Genomic DNA, 22,438 nt, shown 5'->3' on the forward strand with positions numbered 1-22,438 from the left:
AGGACCAGTGCTAATTTCTATCACTGTATATATATATATATATTTATATACATGGTCTTCAGCACATTCCATGTTAAACCAAAAGATGACCAGTAATTTGACGAGCAGGTTTCCTATTCACGCACTCACTCACCCAAAGCCCCCATGGACTTCCACAAAGGTGTTACATACAGATGGCTCTGCACAATATCAAGCGACAAACAAGCACATGTGAGACTTCACTAAACAGTCTTTCAACATCAGTATCACGATACATAGGTCACGATACGATATATATTGCAATACACATACTAACAAGATCGGATGGTCAGGCTTGCAGACTTGGTTGATGCATGTCATTGTTGTATCCAAATTGCGTGGATAGATGCACATGATGTCAATCACTGTCTGGTCCAGACTTGATTAAGGATCGCCGTTATATAGCTGGAATACAGCTGGAATATTGCTGAGTGCGGCGTTAAACAACAAACAAACCTATGTCAAATCACATGGAAACATCTTGACCATAAATATTTCAGAGCAGGACACAAGTTCGTAGCAGCTCTGTTTAGCATGTTTAGTAGTGGACTTTGAAAGCTAACTAAAATACATTTTGCAATATTTGACGGACAAAAACGCTGGGGTGGAGGTCATTAAACAAGTAGTAAGCAATTTATTTTAGGAAGTGTATCGTCTTGTAATGATACAGAAAAATATGTATCATGTATCGTCTTGTCACATGTTTTTTTTTTTTCTAAAAGCCCCACTCAGCAATATTCCAGCTATATGACCCGTGTCTGTAAATAATCAAGTCTGGACCAGACAATCCAGTGATTGATGTCATGAGCATCGATTCACGCAATTGGGATACGATGACATGCAACAATCATGCGAGCCTGACCACCGATCCTGTTAGTCGTTAGTCGCCTCTTACGACAAGCATAGTTGCCTTTTACGACAAGCATGGGTTGCTGAAGACATCACATGAAAAGTTACGATGCACCCCTATACCAATGTATCATTTCACCCCTAACTCAGACCTTCACAAAACAAAGTCCATTTAAGTCATAACTAGTTAATAATCCAGACGGACAGACAGACAATTTATTCAGTAAGAGACAACCAGCTCATAATACATTATTATTGCGTGATAAATCATGCATGCTGGAGTAAAGTATATAATAATTTAATTCATGGCAAATATAGGTATTGTGTTAATGATATATTTTCATATAACAGGAGCATGTCCTCCTCCCATATAAGTAATAGTTCTTACAAAATCATGTGGCATACAACATGAGAGCAAGTATAATCATGATATTGACCATGTACGTCATCTATAATTGGCAAATGATGAGTGTTCCATATCTGCTAAATTTCCACTACGAAGCAAAGTGGTGGATAAACATGATAGATTAGATATCAACATAATAATATGTATATTTTTCAGTGATTTTGTTGGAGACAAATGGCAATTGACATTTTAAATTTCTTTCACATGCTGACAGGACATTCTTCAATATCATTAGCAAAATTGAAAAATATCTTGAGGACATTTTGGATGACGATCAGTCAATGTCCAAGAAAATGAAACGATCTGAAACCCTGTTTTGGTTCATCAAATTCAACACAAACGATGTTGGTTAATTACAGCATATATCATATCAACTAGTGTGTAATAGTGTCAATCACTGTCAATATCAATCATAATTGAAAGTTGAGTGGATATTGTCACTTGTAACAACACAGGCATAAACAAAGGCACTAAGCATCCCAATGTTGATGTCGGTCTGCTTCAGCTATCACTGACCAGTTGGGTGAATGATCATTGGCAGCCAACCAATTGAAGTCATCCACGTCATCCCAGTTGTTCCTTGTCCTGTCAAGACCTGCAACCAGGTAATGTTCTTCAAGGTCAGGATACTTCCAGTTATAAGGGGCGAACCGAGTCTTGTTGCTGTCCTCAATGATAGCTTTACTGGTGACATGAATGTAAAAATCAGTATCTCGAGTAGTATGGATCCTCAGTTGCTGACATGGTAAAACGAACGTACAGCCAACACACTCCCTGATAAACACTGAACCAGACACAGGCCCACTGAATACCCTACAGTTGCGTAGTTTATTGATATGAATAGCTGACGGTGCCCCCAGCAGTTTGACTGTGCAGTCAGTAAGGTCTGCCAGGGCAACATCCTTCTGGGTTAGTTCGTCAGGTGTTTTCTCAAGCACTTTAGAAACATCACCAACAAACTTACACTCTGCCAACTCAACCTCAAGATTGGTCTGTGTGTTCGCTGCATGGTCAACTACATCCTCAATTATTTTAGGTGCTTTAGCTTTTTCAGTCTTCTTTGACTTGAAAGCAAACTTTTTCTTTGGAATCATGACATCTCGCTTTTCCTGGATAGACGCATGCAGTTGACTCATCGTCTGCTGGGCTTTGGTGACTTCATACGAGGATAGAAACATCGTGGACTCGGACACGTACTTTTGCAACTTTGACAGTTGCGACGACACACTGTCAAAATGTTCCACAAGTCCATTCTTCGGTATCTGTTCGCTTTTAGAAAGTTGTGATTCGATATTCTGTCTCTCCTTGGAAAAAGTATCTAAGAAGCACCCAGTGCTCTCCTGAACAGCTTCAGTTAGTGACTTCTCCTCTTGCCGTCTTTCAACCTCCGCTTGTCTTTCATCGTTTCTCTTTTGAAGTCGTTTTTCAACTTCACGCTTTTTCTTGTTGTCCTGTAGGTCGGATTCAACCGGCACTTCGCCTACTGTCGCCATTTCGCGTGAGGACTGAGATAATAAATATGTGACCGTTGCTCACATTGACCCCGATGCCCCATGTAAACAAGATAAAAATACAATAATTCCTCACTCGGATCTGGGGTTTTGCCATTTAAACCTGTTCACAGGTTATCTCGCTTAACGACCACGATATTAAATGATCTAATATTATACCCTATTCTTTGAACGTTGAAAATACTAACTGACATTGCTGTAAGCGATAATTACAACCAGGGGCGGGTAACTCTATGGCATGACCCTTTACTGCCGGCGTGTCAGAATGTTGACGCATATGCTAAGGATGGAATTGTATCATGCCTGACAGAGCTTTAGCTTATGTCATTGGTCGGCTATGTTTGCTCGAACCCATATCATGACACTTTTTAGAATATGTTTACATGTAGATCTATGATGATATATAGATCTATATGTTTCTTTTTTTAAAGATAATGATTTAATCAAGTTCTGTATCAGCTACATGTTGACATTAGCAACGGACTTTCACGTAGTCTGGAAGGTAATTTAAGGTACCGACGTTTACTACAATATCTGAAACACTATCGGACCAACTCCTGTCAAAGTTGATTTGAGATTATTAAACAGACATACATAACTGGATATTACATTTAAAGACAATTTAGCTATCACTATATTTCATCAACAACCATACCGCCTCCGTGGTCTAGTGGTAGAGTGTCCGCCCGGAGATCAATATGACACAGTTGACACAGTTGAACCAATCAACTCAACTCGAAAGGGTGCACGGGATACGGTGTTAGCGTGGGGCGTCTCAATGTGGGTGACGCAGGGGTAGCATTATGCAGATGGCTGTTTCAATGAATGCTCGTTCCACCCGTGACGAACAGGTCTGGTAGTTGATGAAATATAGTGATAGCTAAATAGACAGAATTTTTATTCATGCAAGAATTGTCTTTAAATGTAATATCCAGTTATGTATGACTGTTTAATAATCTCATACCAACTTTGACTGGAGTAGATTGTAGTCAGATATTGTAGTCAATGTCGGTACCTTAAATTACCTTCCAGACTATACCTGATAATGACTTTATAGGATACCGGTACTTAAGGACGGTATAAAATGCTGGATTTCATTTCCATGCCTGAATTGGGTTTGTGAAGTTAGTCTCAAGTTTCTCTCAATTGCAGTGATTATGTTTGAGTCAGGACAATTTCTTGATTTTATCAGTTCTTTCAGGACTTTTTAAAGGACGAAATTAAATGAATTGAATTGTTTGACCTGAGAAAACAATATCAGCAACGTCGTTGGAATTATAACCAAGCAGAAACACATGTGGGATTGGGATTAATAAAGTAGTGTAGCTGTTACCTCTGTTGCTTTGTCGTCCAGGCCGGTCGTTACAGTGGTGCTATGGTTGTGTTCACATTATGGTGGATGGCGGTCAGTTACAATCAGCTTGTCATGTGTATAAGAACCAAACTTGTACTTCTTATAGTTCTTGCAGCTTGTCAGGGAGTTTGTTAGATAGGCCTACATCACACCAATTTACTTCAGATTTTGACTTTATCTTCTGGGTACAAGAATTTCACAATCATAGATTTGGCTGCCTAAACACAGCCAAGCATGTAGAACAGGACTCTTGTACTCATACATGGGGCTTTTGTCACTTTACACTTGGAGACTGTTGTCAGCAGCAGAAGGACACAGAATCCCCCACAGAGGACATGTCACCAACTGACTACATGATCAGCGGTGGTCACAGACTGGGAATATCCGACAAGGAGCAAAGAGACTAAAGGAGAGAGCAAAGCAGTTGATATACAAAGGGAGCTCAGTGTATAATGTTGGTTCTACAACTTCATACAATGCGTGAATTCAGCCCATTGCTGGTGTCTGCCGCCGTGATATTTCTGGAATATTGATAAAGTGGCGTAAAACAATACTTACTTACTCAGTGTGAGATGTGCAGAATGATTCGTTCTGATATAGTAATGGATTATTGGAGGTACTTTAACACTTGCCTGTCTAGCATGGTGAAGTATCTCAGAATGATTGTTACTGCATGTTATTACATTTAATGTGTTTGTGTTGCAAGAGTATTTGTCGGTTTATTTATTGATTAGAATGTGTGTCATAACCAGGATAACTAAACATTATATACAATTTCAAGAATTAATAAGTTACGAAAAAACAAATATTTGAACATTTGAATGATTATTTTTTAAAGAAATTTAAAGGTTACACATGGCACTTGTAGCTAATTTGGAAAATTCCAGTGGGAACTTTCACACATACACGGTCAGTTCCTTTTATTTAATAACATATCTTCTTCTTTTTCCCCACTCAAAATACTCCCTATTTTCTAGATTGCCCCATCAAGAAAAGCCCTCTTTTAGACAGTATTGTATAGCAGGAAGTTCGCCCTGGAGGAACAAACATGGGGAAATGGAGTTGCACTTGACATACAAGTGCTAGCACATAATTTGGGAAACAATTTGTTAACCAAAATGTAGTCAGCTGTATGTTACTTTGCTGAAAACGTGTATTCAAATGAATAAGTTCTGTTTTCTATAGGTCAACATGGTAGGCTTCCACATGTGATGTCTATAGTATAGGGACTGTCTCCAGGTCTAGTGTATAGGTTGTCTGCCCTGAGAGCGGAAGGTCGCGGGGTTAATCCCTTCCTAACCCTTTTTGCTGTGTGGCGCTCAGCATTAAAGGGATAAAATAAGGACTGGTCAGCTAGAAGTCAGTATACTGTGTCTGAGTAGGGTATTCATGTTAAACTGCAGCATGATATCTTAGTGGGTTGGCACCATAAAACCGGCATTTGTGCTGTCTAGGACAAGCAGGCAGGAGCACAAGCATTAGCACGCGCGCACACACACACACACACACACACACACACACACTGTTTAGCTATATATATCAGGGCAATAAACCCCATTTCACCTCACCCACTTGTAATACGCTATGTACGCCTAGTATTATAACAGACTATGCGATGTGTACATCTGTATGATAGTCAACATACGTGTACTTGATGGGAAATGTGTCAATGTGATAGGCCATGGTTGTGCACATAGAAGACTGCCCAATCATGACACTTTAAGCAGCCAGCTAAAGGTCTCTCATTTGTCCCCTGTCTCAATGGGTTTTCTCAATCACTATCCTTACCAGTACTTTGTCAGCACATACCCATACTCATGGGTGATACTTTGTCAGGACTATACTTGTGGGTGTTCCCTGGTTTGTCAGGACCATACTCAAGGGTGTTCCCTGGTTTGTCAGGACCCTATTTGTGGGTGTTCCCTGGTTTGTCAGGACCCTATTCGTGGGTGTTCCCTGGTTTGTCAGGACCCTATTCGTGGGTGTTCCCTGGTTTGTCAGGACCCTATTCGTGGGTGTTCCCTGGTTTGTCTGGATGTACTCGTGGGTGTTCCCTGGTTTGTCAGGATGTACTCGTGGGTGTTCCCTGGTTTGTCAGGACCATACTCATGGGTGTTCCCTGGTTTGTCAGGATGTACTCGTGGGTGTTCCCTGGTTTGTCAGGATGTACTCGTGGGTGTTCCCTGGTTTGTCAGGATGTACTCGTGAGTGTTCCCTGGTTTGTCAGGACCATTCTCATGGGGGTTCCCTGGTTTGTCAGGATGTACTTGTTGGTGTTCCCTGGTTTGTCAAGACCATACTCGTGGGTGTTCCCTGGTTTGTCTGGATGTACTCGTGGGTGTTCCCTGGTTTGTCTGGATGTACTTGTGGGTGTTCCCTGGTTTTTCTGGATGTACTCGTTGATGTTCCCTGGTTTGTCAGGATGTACTCGCAGGTGTTCCCTGGTTTGTCAGGATGTACTCGTGGATGTTCCCTGGTTTGTCAGGATGTAGCCATCTGGTTTGAACAAGGGCTTGCCTCACATTCAGCCACAGTACGCCCATACTCCAAACTTCCTCATCCACTCCATGTGCAAGTCCAGTGACACACACCAAACACTGTCTTTGTTATAGAATTACTTTATTGATACAGGTAGCAAAATAGGTGATAATTGTTGGCTAAACCGCTGATGATATGAAAACTGGGTTTTGTACAAAATGATAGAATAACATTATTGACAGTCATCAGAGTAGATATGTACATATTTCAGATCAGTTTCCATGGTTACAGTAGACTACGGAGTTGTGGTGATGCCTACAAGCTGTGTGTGAGTAGACACACTCGGATGCCTGTAAGATATATGACCAGCTACAAGGCACGACTATCACAGACTCGTCAAGCATAGAAAGACATCTAGAAATACAATATTAGATAATGAAGTGTATAAGGCATGGCAGTTGATAACAACTTTAAAACAAAAGAAATATTATGTACACTATTATGAATATATTTCATTGTGAATTCCGTATTATGTTAAACAGTATTATGTCATATTATGGTCCCTGCTTTGAGACAGTCTCCCAGTCACACGGCCTGTACATTCTGTGACACCATCTTGTCGTGGTAGCTCCTCTATTGTGCGACCAACACTGCTGCCTTAGAGAGATTATATCACAGAAGACAGACGGAGCTGTATAAACCAAACGTGGAGCTCACATACACACTATTTCCCATGGTGTCCGGACGCACACTATTTCCCTTGGTTTCCGGATGCACACTATTTCCTGGATTTTCAGAAATACATTATTTTCAAAGGTATCAGACTAACAATATTTCCAATGTGTCCATTTGTCACTTGAGTCCACATAATCCATCTAAGAAGTCACACATGTCACAGATTCAAACAGTATCCTTGGCAACCACATGACTCGGGGTTCCTGGCAGCAGGTTTTGTGTATAACTTGAAGGATGAAATGTTAGCAACACGTGAGGGACTGATTCCGTGTCCTGTGAAGATGCTGACTGCAGCAACCTACATTGGCGGAGGCCCCTGTGTGTAGCGCAACATCGGCGACAGCGACTGCTGCAGGTTGTTGGCCAGGACGCAGCTGTACTCATCCTCACAGATTGGGACCAGACAGGCCATGCCCAGCAGCAGCAGTAACAACAGCTGGAGCGGCAACGCTGTCCGCAACACTCGCGCAAACAGCGGCGGACGCCGGCGCCGGAGAGACACTATATCACGTGCGGTATTTAAACTGGAAGAAAGAAGAAAGAAGAGTGTTAAACGGTATCCATGACAACATACATAATTGATGACTGAATGATGTGATGATGACTGAACAGGGAGGTGCTACTATGTGATAAATGATGAAGTAATTAGAAAAGAAAATTCAAATTTACATGATTCAAGAGTATTTTAGGTGAGCTACTGAAGTATTATAACAGCAATGTGAAAGTTTAAAAAGGAGAAATCTTGAAGAATCCTAACTGACTGACCATTGTTTCAAAGATTGCATCTAAAACTAATAGGCAAGCTTTTTTTTAAAGCATGAGTGCAGCATGTCAGTATGTGAGAGGTTAGAAGTGGAATGATTGATGATTAGACGGGAGCCATGGTGACATCAGTCACCTGCCCCAGTGTCGGCATGGTGATATTGTCTGCCTGTGATTGGCACCTCTACTGCTCCTGTATTAGACCAGCTCCAGAAGCACATAACATGTATATATCTATATATGTATATATATATATATATTCTTCTATGTTATATTGCTAATATATACAACAGCAAGCTTAATACACCCCAGGCAGCTGGTAAGTTTAGCTCTTGAGAGTGAAATCTGTTTTACACTGCTCTGAACAGTATTTCCGTTACATCACAGACCAAGGAAGTGCCACTCCTTCCACAGAGAGCTGATACTGGTGATGTTTTAATATTCTCATAAAAAATACAGTTAATCCTTTTACTAAAATTATAGAAAAACTTTTATGAATCTATTGGCAAGTGTGCTTTTGTTACATAGAACACTGGTGCTCATGCACTCGCAGGCGTCACACACACACGTGATACACTCACAGGTGTCACACACACGTGATACACTCACAGGCATCACACACACGTGATACACTCACAGGCATCACACACGTGATACACTCACAGGCATCACACACACGTGATACACTCACAGGCATCACACACGTGATACACTCACAGGCATCACACACGTGATACACTGACAGGTGAAACACACACGTGATACACTCACAGGTGAAACACACATGATACACTCAGGTATCACACACGTGATGCACACAGAGGTGATACACTCACAGGTGTCACACACATGTGGCACTCGCACACACCTTATACCCATACGTGACAATCACATGATGTGATATTTATACACGACACTCAGGGGCAGTCGCAGTCACCCACCTTGCACACACGTGATACACACAAGTGACACCTGCACACACGTGATACACACAAGTGACACTTCTACACACGTGATACACACAAGTGACACTTCTACACACGTGATACACACAAGTGACACTTGCACACACGTGATACACACAAGTGACACTTCTACACACGTGATACACACAAGTGACACTTGCACACACGTGATACACACAAGTGACACTTGCACACACGTGATACACACAAGTGACACTTGCACACACGTGATACACACAAGTGACACCTGCACACACGTGATACACACAAGTGACACTTGCACACACGTGATACACACAAGTGACACTTGCACACACGTGATACACACAAGTGACACTTGCACACACGGGATACACACAAGTGACACCCTCACACACGTGATACACACAAGTGACACTTGCACACACGTGATACACACAAGTGACACTTGCACACACGTAATACACACGTAATACAATCGCACACACGTGATACACTCGCACATAACTCACACACAGTGGTAAAGTGTGTCCACGATATCACGCCTACACTAGTGAACATTTTGCATGGTGTCTAAACAAGAAAAGTGTCATGCAAAGCAATATGTTGACAAATGACATTGTAGGAACTGACTACTCATTTCTGAAAGTTGAACTAAAACGATATAAAACAAACAAAAGAAGATGCGTGAATCTCAGTTGAGGTTCTCAGAAGTTGTTCAGGTGTCTGGGATCAAACACCAGGTGTCAACACCAGGAACGCAGAGGAAGGAGGAAAACTGAACAACAAATGACGGACGTGTCGAGGTTGAAGCAAACATAAAATCAGAGTGAAACCACTGTTGAGAGGCAGTCTGCCACAGGCTGTGCACCACGGCACCATGGCAACAGACCGGAACAACTCTCAGAGAACTGGTCAAAGTCAAGGTCAAATAGGCAAGCAACGGTGAGTGTCTAGCTACAGATAGTCTGCATATGTAGGAGCTGTAGACCAATGGCTGCTAAGTTAGGTTCTGCTTGATGCTGTCATCAACTACACCTACACCAGATGCATGCTGACTATCGCACATCATTCAGGGGACGTGTGGACCGATGCAAGGGGCGGACATGGGTGTGTTAGGGGCATCGTCGTTTGGTATGGACATGTGTGCATTAGTGGTGGAGTTAGACATGCATACCTTGCTCTGTGCCTGTGTGTGGAGGATAGTGTCTGTGTGTGAAGAAAGTGTCTGTGTGTGGAAGATAGTGTCTGTGTGTGGAGGATAGTGTCTATGTGCGGAGGAGTGTCGTGTGTGAAGGAAAGTGTCTGTGTATGGAGGAAAGTGTCTGTGTGTGGAGGATAGTGTCTATGTGCGGAGGATAGTGTCTGTGTGTGGAGGATAGTGTCTGTGTGTGGAGGATAGTGTCTGTGTGTTGAGGATAGTGCCTGTGTGTGGAGGATAGTGTCTATGTGTGGAGGATATTGTCGGTGAGTGGAGGGTAGTGTCTATATTTGTAGGATAGTGCCTGTGAGTGGTGGATAGTGTCTATGTTTGTAGGATAGTGCCTGTGAGTGGTGGATAGTGCCTGTGTGTGGAGGATAGTGTATATGTGTGGTGGATAGTGTCTAAGTGTGGAGGATAGTGCCTGTGTGTGGAGGATAGTGCCTGTGTGTGGAGGATAGTGTCTATGTGCGGAGGAGTGTCTGTGTGTGAAGGAAAGTGTCTGTGTGTGGAAGATAGTGTCTGTGTGTGGAGGATAGTGTCTATGTACGGAGGAGTGTCTGTGTGTGAAGGAAAGTGTCTGTGTGTGGAGGATAGTGTCTATGTGCGGAGGATAGTGTCTGTGTGTGGAGGATAGTGTCTGTGTGCGGAGGATAGTGTCTGTGTGTTGAGGATAGTGTCTGTGTGTTGAGGATAGTGCCTGTGTGTATAGGATAGTGTCTATGTGTGGAGGATAGTGTCGGTGAGTGGAGGGTAGTGTCTATGTTTGTAGGATAGTGCCTGTGAGTGGTGGATAGTGTCTATGTTTGTAGGATAGTGCCTGTGAGTGGTGGATAGTGCCTGTGTGTGGAGGATAGTGTCTAAGTGTGGAGGATAGTGCCTGTGAGTGGTGGATAGTGTCTATGTGTGGAGGATAGTGCCTGTGAGTGGTGGATGGTGCCTGTGTGTGGAGGATAGTGTCTGTGTGTGGAGGATAGTGCCTGTGTGTGTAGGATAGTGTATATGTGTGGAGGATAGTGTATATGTGTGGTGGATAGTGTCTAAGCGCCTGTATGTAGTGGATAGTGTATATGTGTGGTGGATAGTGTCTATGTGTGGAGGATAGTGCCTGTGTATGGAGGATAGTATCTATGCTTTTTTAGGATAGTGTCTTTTATGGAGGATAGTGCCTGTGTATGGAGGATAGTATCTATGTTTTTAGGATAGTGTATGGAGGATAGTGCAAGCTTGTGGAGGATAGTGTCTGTGTATGGAGGATAGTGCCTATGATTGTAGGATAGTGTCTGTGTATGGAGGATAGTGCCTGTATGTTGAGGATAGAGTATGTGTATGGAGGATAGTGTCTGTGTGTGGAGGATAATGCCTATGTTTTTAGGATAGTGTCTGTGTATGGAGGAAAGTGCCTATGTTTTTAGGATAGTGTCTGTGTATGGAGGATAGTGTCTGTGTGTGGAGGATAGTGTCTGTGTATGGAGGATAGTGCAAGTGTGTGGAGGATAGTGTCTGTGGTTGATGGTGCCTGTGTGATAAGGATAGTGTCTGTGTATGAAGGTTAGTGTCTATGTTTTAGGATAGTGCCTGTGTGTAGGGGATAGTGCCTGTGTGGGGAGGATAGTGTCTGTGTGAGGAGGATAGTGCCTGTGTGAGGAGGATCGTGTCTGTGTGAGGAGGATAGTGTCTGTGTGTAGGGGATAGTGCCTGTGTGAGGAGGATAGTGTCTGTGTGTGGAGGATAGTGCCTGTGTGTATGATTGCTGGTACCTGCAGGATAGGTCCTTTTTGGAGTAATATGGGGAGGGTTTCATTTCACACCAGTTCAATATGAGCCCTGTAGCCAAGTTGTTGTCGATGTTCTATACTAATGTTGTTACCAACACCCATGCAATGCTGTACTTCCGAGTGTGAGAGACTGTGCTATGTCATGCATTGCCCCTGCACACTGATCTATCTAAACCCAGTCCGCTTTGGCGGCCATGTTGGAGTGTCAGAGGCAGCACAAAGGTAGTAACGATGCACCAAAGCAAACATTGAACATGCTGAGAATCGTGACCCAGAAGTCTGGGTCCCCTCCCCTCCCCCTCCAAGGCTGGGGGAAGGTGTGGGTGGGGAATGGTATTTACTTGTCAGTTTCATCCGCTGGCTGGAGCAGGGGTCGAGTGTCTCCAAACAGAAGCTGTAGAAAGCAACACAATCATATTTATAGGGGAGATAACTGATATTTATAGGGGAGACAACTGAAGTAGGATGGTTATGGACTAGCGTTACAAGGTTTACAACTACATGTTACCCACAGAAAGTTGGCTGTATTGTATGTTCAGTACAAGGACATGTCTACAGTATGGAGGAGCTCCCTGCGCACAACAAATACTTAGTGCTTCTGGCCAGAGTGCTGCTCGCTGTCTAGGCTGCTCAGCATACAACATTTAACTTGACATCAAATAAACTTGAATGCCCTTGATTTTGATTCTTGCAAATTTTCCATGACTCAGATTTCCTGCATACCTGTCGTGAGAGGGCAAACGGTGATCGATTCCTCACTCTCAATGAGGACCCTGGTCTCAGTAAGGATGACCTTGGACTACTTGACCTTGAACCTCGCGACGCCACTGATGATACGTCCGATGCATCTAAATTTGCTGGCTGGAATACCCAAAATAAAACACAAGATTACCTAAAATAAATCCTCAACAATATCCAAACATATTTCTGTCTCATGTTTCTTCAAATTGAACCTTTAGTTATCAAGTGTTCCTCAGCCAGCGACTTACCGATGCCCGGGCAGAGATGTGAAGCTTGTCCTCCAGACTAGAGATGTAGGATGATGTCAGACGAAGTAATGCCCTCACACGGTTGGCGATAATGTGCATTTTGTCTTTGGCATTAACCATCTCCTGTGAGTCCGTGTTCATGTACAGCTGGTCTGTGGTGTCCTTGATGGCAAGGATCTTCGGCTGGTTCCGCTCCAGCTCGCCATGCAGCTCCTGAAACAGCCAGCCGCATTATACAGGTACCATCATACAGGCACCATCATACAGGGTGCAGTCATACAGGTAGCATCATACAGCTACAGTCAAACAGGTACCATCATACAGGTACCATCATACAGGGTACCATCATACAGGGTACCATCATACAGGGTAGCATCATAAAGGGGACCATCATACTGGGTAGCATCATACAGGTAGCATCATACAGGTACAGTCATACAGGTAGCATCATACAGGTACCATCATGCAGGGTACCATCATACAGGTAGCATCATACAGGTACAGTCGTACAGGTGGCATCATACAGCTACAGTCAAACAGGTACCATCATACAGGTACAGTCAAACAGGTACAGTCATACAGGTACAGTCAAACAGGTACCATCATACAGGTACCATCATAGAGGGTACTATCACACAGCTACAGTCAAACATGTACCACCATACAGGGTACCATCATACAGGTACAGTCATACAGGTACCATTATACAGGGTAGCATCATACAGGTACAGTCAAACAGGTAGCATCATAAAGGTAGAGTCAAACAGGTACAGTCATACAGGTAGCATCATAAAAGTAGAGTCAAACAGGAAACATCATACAGGTAGCATCATACAGGTACAGTCAAACAGGAAACATCATACAGGTAGCATCATACAGGTACAGTCAAACAGGTACCATCGTTCAGGGTACCGCGAAGTGGGGATACCATCATATAGTCATATACTGATTCACCATCAATCAGTTGTAATGTTTGTTTCTTTCTTTCTTTGTTGTTAAAAGCTGCACTCAGCAATATTCCAGCTACATGACAGTGGTCTGTAAATAATCAAGTCTGGATCAGACAATCCAGTGATTGACATCATGAGTATCAATCAACCCAATTGGAGTACAATGACATGCATCATCCATATCAGCGAGCCTGAGCACCCGATCTCGTTTGTTGCCTCTTTAATACGAAAAGCAAAGTTGCCTATTACGTCAAGAAAGGGTTGCTCAAGATCTATTCTACCCCGGATCTTCATGGGTCTGGGTTGTAATGACTCACCATCAGTCGGTTGTACTGCAGCCACAGCTGGGTCTCGTCAGCATTCAGGTTGATGGGCTCACACTTTTGCATCCTGTTCTCGATGCTCTCCAGCCACATGTAGCGGTCGTGGATCTCGTGATGGAACTCCTGGCTCTGCAGCAACGCCACCTGCAGGCCACGGTGGACACTATCAGCACGGGAATTGACTGCCTCCCATCGTTCATTCATCTGTCGGAGTTTCTCCTGCGTATCACGGCCATCTGCTGTGGAGAGGTTGATGAAGTTCTTGCTGATGAGGTTGATTGACAACACTCTAGCTTTCTTGGACTCCAGCTGCACGAGGAAGTCCTGAAACATGCGGCACGTTCATGTTCATCTACAGATCTGGAATCAACATCACTCAGTTCACTAAGACTCCTGCACGTCAACTCACCTTGTACTGCCTGATGACACTTTCCAGTTCTGCCATGTCTCCCGGCAATGGTTGCTGGGCCGACTGCAGGGCCTCTGCTTCATCTAGCCAGGCCAGCATGTTGTCCAGGTCGACCCGGAACTGGGTCTGGTCCTGGCGCTCAGTCACCACCTTGTACTCGCGCTCTGTGATACGCAGCTGGAGGATCTCCCAACGCTGCACAACACCTGAAGACAGACATGACAGTCAGTGGATTTACGTGACAGTCGGAGAAAGTATGTGACAGTCAGTGGTCGTACGTGACGGACAGTGGATGTACGTGACAGTTAGTGGCTGTGGACATATCCCACACTTACATGGCAGTCAGTGGACATATGTACATGTGAAACTGGAAGAGGGACACTTACTTCTGACTTGAGTGTCAAGATAGTTCATCCGTGTCTGGCCTGTCTCGGACTTTAGGCGCTGCTCCAGGCGTTGAACTGTCTCAATCGCCCGTTCACAGTCGGACCGATAGCCATGCTGCAAAAGGGACATAGAGGTGAACATTGGGAAGAGTGCTGTTTGTGTGAGCTGGGGCCTGTTCGACAAAGCAAGATTATTGTACTTTAACATAGGCTTACGGCAGTCGCTTTGTGGAACGACACCCTGGCCACTCCCTTCAAAAGATTAAGTGAAACACTTAGTAAATGAGTGATACAATGAAGGCAAGACAGGTACCCTGGACAAAAGAGAGGTATCCTGGACAAGATAGAGGTACCCTTGACAAGAGAGGTACCCTGGACAAAAAAGAGAGGTACACTGGACAAGAGAGAGGTACCCTGTACCCTGGACAAAAGAGAGGTATCCTGGACAAAAGAGAGGTAACCTGAACAATAGAGAGGTACCCTGGACAAGACAGAGGTACCCTGGACAAGAGAGAGGTAACCTTGACAAGAGAGAGGTACCCTGGACAAAAGAGAGGTACCCTGGACAAAAGAAAGGTACCCTGTACCCTGGACAAAATTGACACCCATTGACAAGAGAGAGGTACAATAGACCATAGAGAGGTACCCTGGACAATAGAGAGGTTACCTGGACAATAGAGAGGTACCCTGGACAAAAGAAAGGTACCCTAGACAAAAGAGAGGTATCCTGGACAAAACGGAGGTACCCTGGACAAGAGAGAGGTACCCTGGACAAGAGCGAGGTATCCTGGACAAAAGAGAGGTACCTGTACCCTGGACAAAAGAGAGGTAACCTGGACAAAAGAGAGGTATCCTGGACAAAACGGAGGTACCCTGGACAAGAGAGAGGTACCCTGGACAAGTGAGAGGTACCCTTGACAAGAGAGGTATCCTGGACAAAAAAGAGAGGTACACTGAACAAGAGAGAGGTACCCTGGACAAGAGAGAGGTACCCTGAACAAAAGAGAGGTAACCTGGACAAAAGATAGGTACCCTGTACAAGAGCGAGGTATCCTGGACAAAAGAGAGGTACCTGTACCCTGGACAAAAGAGAGGTAACCTGGACCAAAGAGATGTATCCTGGACAAAAGAGAGGTATCCTGGACAAAACGGAGGTACCCTGGACAAGAGAGAGGTACCCTGGACAAGATAGAGGTACCCTTGACAAGAGAGGTACCCTGGACAAAAAAGAGAGGTACACTGAACAAGAGAGAGGTACCCTGGACAAAAGAAAGGTACCCTGTACCCTGGACAAAATTTAGGTATCCTGGACAAAAGAGAGGTACCCTGGACAAAACGGAGGTACCCTGGACAAGAGAGAGGTACCCTGGACAAGAGAGAGGTAACCTGGACAAAAGAAAGGTACCCTGGACAAGAGAGAGGTACCCTGAACAAAAGAGAGGTAACCTGGACAAGAGATAGGTACCCTGTACAAGAGCGAGGTATCCTGGACAAAAGAGAGGTACCCTGTACCCTGGACAAAAGAGAGGTAACTTGGACAAAATTTAGGTATCCTGGACAAAAGAGAGGTATCCTGGACAAAACGGAGGTACCCTGTACAAGAGCGAGGTATCCTGGACAAGAGAGAGGTACCCTGTACCCTGGACAAAAGAGAGGTAACTTGGACAAAATTTAGGTATCCTGGACAAAAGAGAGGTATCCTGGACAAAACGGAGGTACCCTGGACAAGAGAGAGGTACCCTGGACAAGAGAGAGGTACCCTGGACAAAAGAGAAGTACACCTGGACAAAAGAGAGGTATCCTGGACAAAAGAGAGGTACCCTGGACAAAAGAGAGGTTCCCTGGACAAAAGAGAGGTATCCTGGACAAAAGAGAGGTAACCTGAACAATAGAGAGGTAACCTGAACAAAAGAGAGGTACACTGGACAAAAGAGAGGTACCCTGGACAAGAGAGAGTACCCGGGACAAGAGAGAGGTACCCTGGACAAAAGATAGGTACCCTGGACAAAAGAGAGGTACACTGGACAAGAGAGAGGTACCCTGTACCCTGGACAAAAGAGAGGTATCCTGGACAAGAGAGAGGTACCCTGGACAAAACGGAGGTACACTGGACAAAAGAGAGGTACCCTGGACAAGAAAGAAGTACACTGGACATTCTTGAGATACAACTGACTACAGGGACAAGCATGGCAGAAGTATGAAGGACATACCAGACTACTGCTGTCTGCTCCGGAGGAAATCTGCCGCTCGGCCACAAGGAGTTTCCCTGCTGCATCCTCAATGGCATCCCCAAGCTTGTTGAGGAGGGCGTCATACTTCGCCGTCTTCCCCTTCCGACCAAACTCTGACTTCATCTTCTGTCTCTGCTCAACTCGCTTGCTGGCATCTGTAACACAAAACATATGTAAGCATATTTCTCTTCTTGCATGCTGTCAATCCAGAAAAAAACCCACCATTTTCTGCCCCTATTTCAGTGTACAGTGTGAAGGTCACGGAGTGACACAGTAAGTAATATGAGCACATTATGCATCACCTGTGTCCAGAGTTGTTGCGGGTGATCGCAGCACTGTGCGACGTTTCTGTGGCGGGCTGTCGGGCGGGGAACTTGCCAGGTAGGACTCCAGCTCGGGGACGTCCCAGTCTAGGGTGGCAGACGTATCCCGCATCTCTCTCCGCCGCACATCAGTGGATGGGACGCTCACCTCCTGCAGATGAAGACAGCAAGAAGTGAGGAGAGTGAGGGGTCAATGTCATTAGGCTTTTAATCTAAATATCATCTTTCTGTAACTTGAAATGAAACAAACAAATTGGAAGCGATGAATTCAGTAAAGTCTCTCACATACAATGGCATGAGGTGTTCCCGAAAAGTTTGGACCTACTCCTACCACTATCCCTGAACAATTCTATTACAAGCCAAGAGCAGAAGGCAGAACTTCTTTAAAAGAAGACCTTGGTAGTAGCAGCTGCAGTGTGGGTACCTACCTCTTCACCACGACTCCTCTGTTCAAACAGCCGTGTCTCCTCAATCTGAAAACAGCCAGAAGACTCCCAACTATCCGGCACAATACAGTTTCTTCTGATGGTCAATCATGTTCCTGTCCTTACCAACACTGAATCACACAGCTACTGCCTGTCAGCAGCCTAGATTATTGTTATCATTAAGTATTATCATTATTATTCCATCCTACTTCTATATTAATGAATAGTGCATGAATTGTGGTGAATACTTTAATGGTTGTAACTGCTGTAGGCACCCTTCTACCCACCTGTGTTTTACCTGGTGCCCCACCCTTCCACCCACCTGTGTTGTACCCAGTGCCCCGCCCATCTACCCACCTGTGTTTTACCTAGTGCCCCACCCATCTACCCACCTGTGTTGTACCCAGTGCCCCACCCTTCTTCCCACATGTGTTGTACCCAGTGCCCCACCCTTCTTCCCACCTGTGTTGTACCCAGTGCCCCACCCTTCCACCCACCTGTGTTGTACCCAGTGCCCCACCCTTCCACCCACCTGTGTTGTACCCAGTGCCCCACCCTTCCACCCACCTGTGTTGTACCCAGTGCCCCACCCTTCCACCCACCTGTGTTGTACCCAGTGCCCCACCCATCTACCCACCTGTGTTGTACCCAGTGCCCCACCCTTCTTCCCACCTGTGTTGTACCCAGTGCCACACCCTTCTACCCACCTGTGTTGTACCCAGTGCCCCACCCTTCTACCCACCTGTGTTGTACCCAGTGCTCCACCCTTCCACCCACCTGTGTTGTACCCAGTGCCCCACCCATCTACCCACCTGTGTTGTACCCAGTGCCACACCCTTCCACCCACCTGTGTTGTACCCAGTGCTCCACCCTTCCACCCATCTGTGTTGTACCCAGTGCCACACCCTTCCACCCACCTGTGTTGTACCCAGTGCCCCACCCTTCCACCCACCTGTGTTGTACCCAGTGCCCCACCCATCTACCCACCTGTGTTGTACCCAGTGCCCCACCCATCTACCCACCTGTGTTGTACCCAGTGCTCCACCCTTCCACCCACCTGTGTTGTACCCAGTGCCACACCCTTCCACCCACCTGTGTTGTACCCAGTGCTCCACCCTTCCACCCACCTGTGTTGTACCCAGTGCCCCACCCATCTACCCACCTGTGTTGTACCCAGTGCTCCACCCTTCCACCCACCTGTGTTGTACCCAGTGCCACACCCTTCCACCCACCTGTGTTGTACCCAGTGCCACACCCTTCCACCCACCTGTGTTGTACCCAGTGCCCCACCCATCTACCCACCTGTGTTGTACCCAGTGCCCCACCCTTCTTCCCACCTGTGTTGTACCCAGTGCCCCACCCTTCTTCCCACCTGTGTTGTACCCAGTGCCCCACCCTTCTACCCACCTGTGTTGTACCCAGTGTCCCGGCCTCTACCCACCTGTGTTGTACCCAGTGCCCCACCCTTCTTCCCACCTGTGTTGTACCCAGTGCCCCGCCCTTCTACCCACCTGTGTTGTACCCAGTGCCACACCCTTCTACCCACCTGTGTTGTACCCAGTGCCCCGCCCTTCTACCCACCTGGGTTGTACCCAGTGCCCCGCCCTTCTTCCCACCTGTGTTGTACCCAGTGCCCCGCCCTTCTTCCCACATGTGTTGTACCCAGTGTCCCGGCCTCTACCCACCTGTGTTGTACCCAGTGCCCCACCCTTCTTCCCACCTGTGTTGTACCCAGTGCCCCGCCCTTCTACCCACCTGTGTTGTACCCAGTGCCCCGCCCTTCTACCCACCTGTGTTGTACCCAGTGCCCCGCCCTTCTACCCACCTGTGTTGTACCCAGTGCCCCGCCCTTCTACCCACCTGTGTTGTACCCAGTGCTCCACCCTTCTACCCACCTGTGTTGTACCCAGTGCTCCACCCTTCTACCCACCTGTGTTGTACCCAGTGCCCCGCCCTTCTACCCACCTGTGTTGTACCCAGTGCCCCACCCTTCTTCCCACCTGTGTTGTACCCAGTGCCCCGCCCTTCTACCCACCTGTGTTGTACCCAGTGCCCCGCCCTTCTACCCACCTGTGTTGTACCCAGTGCCCCGCCCTTCTACCCACCTGTGTTGTACCCAGTGCTCCACCCTTCTACCCACCTGTGTTGTACCCAGTGCTCCACCCTTCTACCCACCTGTGTTGTACCCAGTGCCCCGCCCTTCTACCCACCTGTGTTGTACCCAGTGCCCTGCCCTTCTACCCATCTGTGTTGTACCCAGTGCCCCACCCTTCTACCCACCTGTGTTGTACCCAGTGCTCCACCCTTCTACCCACCTGTGTTGTACCCAGTGCCACACCCTTCTACCCACCTGTGTTGTACCCAGTGCCCCGCCCTTCTACCCACCTGTGTTGTACCCAGTGCCACACCCTTCTACCCACCTGTGTTGTACCCAGTGTCCCGGCCTCTACCCACCTGTGTTGTACCCAGTGTCCCGGCCTCTACCCACCTGTGTTGTACCCAGTGTCCCGGCCTCTACCCACCTGTGTTGTACCCAGTGTCCCGGCCTCTACCCACCTGTGTTGTACCCAGTGTCCCGGCCTCTACCCACCTGTGTTGTGGATGACACCTGCACATTGTACACGGTCGCCCGCTCCAGCACCTGTTTCCAGCGTCGCCGCACCTCCTCCAACTCCCCCTGCACCTGCACAACCTCGTCAGTGTCGCCCTTCTGCATGAGGTACACCGCAGACTGGTCCAGGTACTCGAACCTGCTCCGCCTAGAGTTGATCTCCTCCACCAGTTTCTGAAGACAGAATGCACAAAGTTGTGTACCATGATACATCAATATCTGTATCAGTGTCTATATCATGGCAAACCAAAACATTTCTACTATCTACCATTGTTAATTTCTACTATAGCCTGGAGTGGTGATGCCACACGTCCTGACAGGGCAGTTCCCATATAGCTGATACTGTTCCCTCACTCACCCTGTCTGTGACACAACCGTACCACCAGCCACAAACAACAATTGCTGTATCTCTTTTGTTTGTTTGTTTGTTTGTTGTTTAACGCCACACGCAGTAATATTCAAGCTATGTGACAGTGGTCTGTAAATAATCAAGTCTGGAACAGATAATCCATTGATTGACGACATGAGCATCGATCTATGCAATTGGGATACAAAGGCATGCATCAATTAAGTCAGCGAGCCTGACCATCATATCCTGTTAGTCGCCTCTTACGACAAACATAATCACCTTTTACGGCAAGTATGGGTTGCTGGAGACTTATTCTTCCCCAGATCTTCACAGGTAGTTGTATCTCTTACATTGATCTGATCCCGCTGTGCGACCAGGTCAGCACTGGAGAGACGCTGGGTGGTGTTCAGCTGAGTCTCCATCTCTGTCAGCCAGGTCATCAGGGACGTCCGTATGGTGGTGAAGTCGGTGCGGATGCTGGCGGAGTTGCGGAGGCATTTCATGATGGAGGTGACTCTTTGCTGCAGATGGTCCCAGCGGTCGTTAACATCCTGCATGCTCGCCCGGAGACTCCCGTTGGTGTCTGTGCGTCCCTCCCGGGCCAGACGCCGGTACTGCTTGTTGATGTTCTCCAGCTCACCCAGGTGGTTGTGGACGTTACGCTGGAGGGTCTGTGAGTGATTGGAAGAGGGTAACATAAATCTTGGAATTTATCATACCAATCATGTCTGTGAAGGTTACATACTGAAGACCACATCAGTTGGAGGGACGTGATCCCCTTTTGAACAAAAAAAACTAAATGTCTGCTTTGAATAAACACCAGGTATCAGGAGTCTCCAAAACAAACAAACACCGGGCGTTTATGGTAACTGTGTTGAAGGGAGGGATATTTTAGCTGTAATGAAGTGGACTGACCTCATATTTCCTTATCTCCTCCTTGGTTAGCTCCACCGACACATCTTCTACACTGTAGGTGCCAACCTCAGTCTCCACATCAATCAGCCAATCACTGAAGGTCTTACAGTCTTGCTTGAACACCACCCACAGCTGCCAACTCTCCTCAATCCTACAACACCCATACAGATAAGTGACCTCAATCCTACAACACCCATACAGATCAGTGACCTCAATCCTACAACACCCCATATAGATCAGTGACCTCAATCCTACAACACCCATACAGATCAGTGACCTCAATCCTACAACACCCCATACAGATAAGTGACCTCAATCCTACAACACCCCATACAGATCAGTGACCTCAATCCTACAACACCCATACAGATCAGTGATCTCAATCCTACAACACCCATACAGATCAGTGATCTCAATCCTACAACACCCCATACAGATCAGTGACCTCAATCCTACAACACCCCATACAGATCAGTAATCTCAATCCTACA

At 46.2% G+C, this 22,438-nt stretch overlaps 2 protein-coding genes across 11 annotated transcripts in view; both read right to left on the reverse strand.

Annotated features, from left to right (window-relative positions):
• Positions 1-1,069: 1,069 nt before the first annotated feature.
• On the reverse strand, positions 1,070-2,818 carry LOC139442999 (tubulin-specific chaperone C-like). Its single transcript, XM_071223925.1, has one exon. It carries the CDS (start codon positions 2,764-2,766, stop codon positions 1,744-1,746), a length of 1,023 nt encoding a protein of 340 aa, XP_071080026.1. The 5' UTR covers positions 2,767-2,818; the 3' UTR covers positions 1,070-1,743.
• A 3,928-nt stretch (positions 2,819-6,746) lies between these two features.
• Positions 6,747-22,438, reverse strand: part of LOC139442832 (muscle-specific protein 300 kDa-like) — a 265,153-nt gene continuing 249,461 nt past the window's right edge. For 9 of the 10 annotated variants that reach the window (XM_071223727.1, XM_071223730.1, XM_071223728.1 and 6 more), the window contains 13 exons: positions 21,948-22,098; positions 21,383-21,703; positions 20,663-20,857; positions 18,076-18,120; positions 17,627-17,798; positions 17,304-17,479; positions 15,094-15,208; positions 14,708-14,913; positions 14,293-14,622; positions 13,026-13,238; positions 12,760-12,897; positions 12,378-12,430; positions 6,747-7,875 (listed from right to left, as the gene is read on the reverse strand). In XM_071223727.1, coding sequence (XP_071079828.1) covers positions 7,650-7,875; positions 12,378-12,430; positions 12,760-12,897; positions 13,026-13,238; positions 14,293-14,622; positions 14,708-14,913; positions 15,094-15,208; positions 17,304-17,479; positions 17,627-17,798; positions 18,076-18,120; positions 20,663-20,857; positions 21,383-21,703; positions 21,948-22,098 — 2,341 coding nt within the window. In that variant the 3' untranslated portion in view covers positions 6,747-7,649. The remainder of the gene's footprint in view (positions 7,876-12,377; positions 12,431-12,759; positions 12,898-13,025; positions 13,239-14,292; positions 14,623-14,707; positions 14,914-15,093; positions 15,209-17,303; positions 17,480-17,626; positions 17,799-18,075; positions 18,121-20,662; positions 20,858-21,382; positions 21,704-21,947; positions 22,099-22,438) is intronic. The other variant, XM_071223734.1, reaches the window with a different exon arrangement.

Source organism: Haliotis cracherodii, unplaced genomic scaffold, assembly GCF_022045235.1.
Source record: "Haliotis cracherodii isolate W230 unplaced genomic scaffold, xgHalCrac1.p SCAF_5, whole genome shotgun sequence".
NCBI classification, from domain to species: Eukaryota; Metazoa; Mollusca; class Gastropoda; order Lepetellida; family Haliotidae; genus Haliotis; species Haliotis cracherodii.

Excerpts from the sequence above, each read along its gene's own strand:
- LOC139442999 (XM_071223925.1), bottom strand. The coding sequence starts at position 2,766 with ATGGCGACAGTAGGCGAAGTGCCGGTTGAATCCGACCTACAGGACAAC.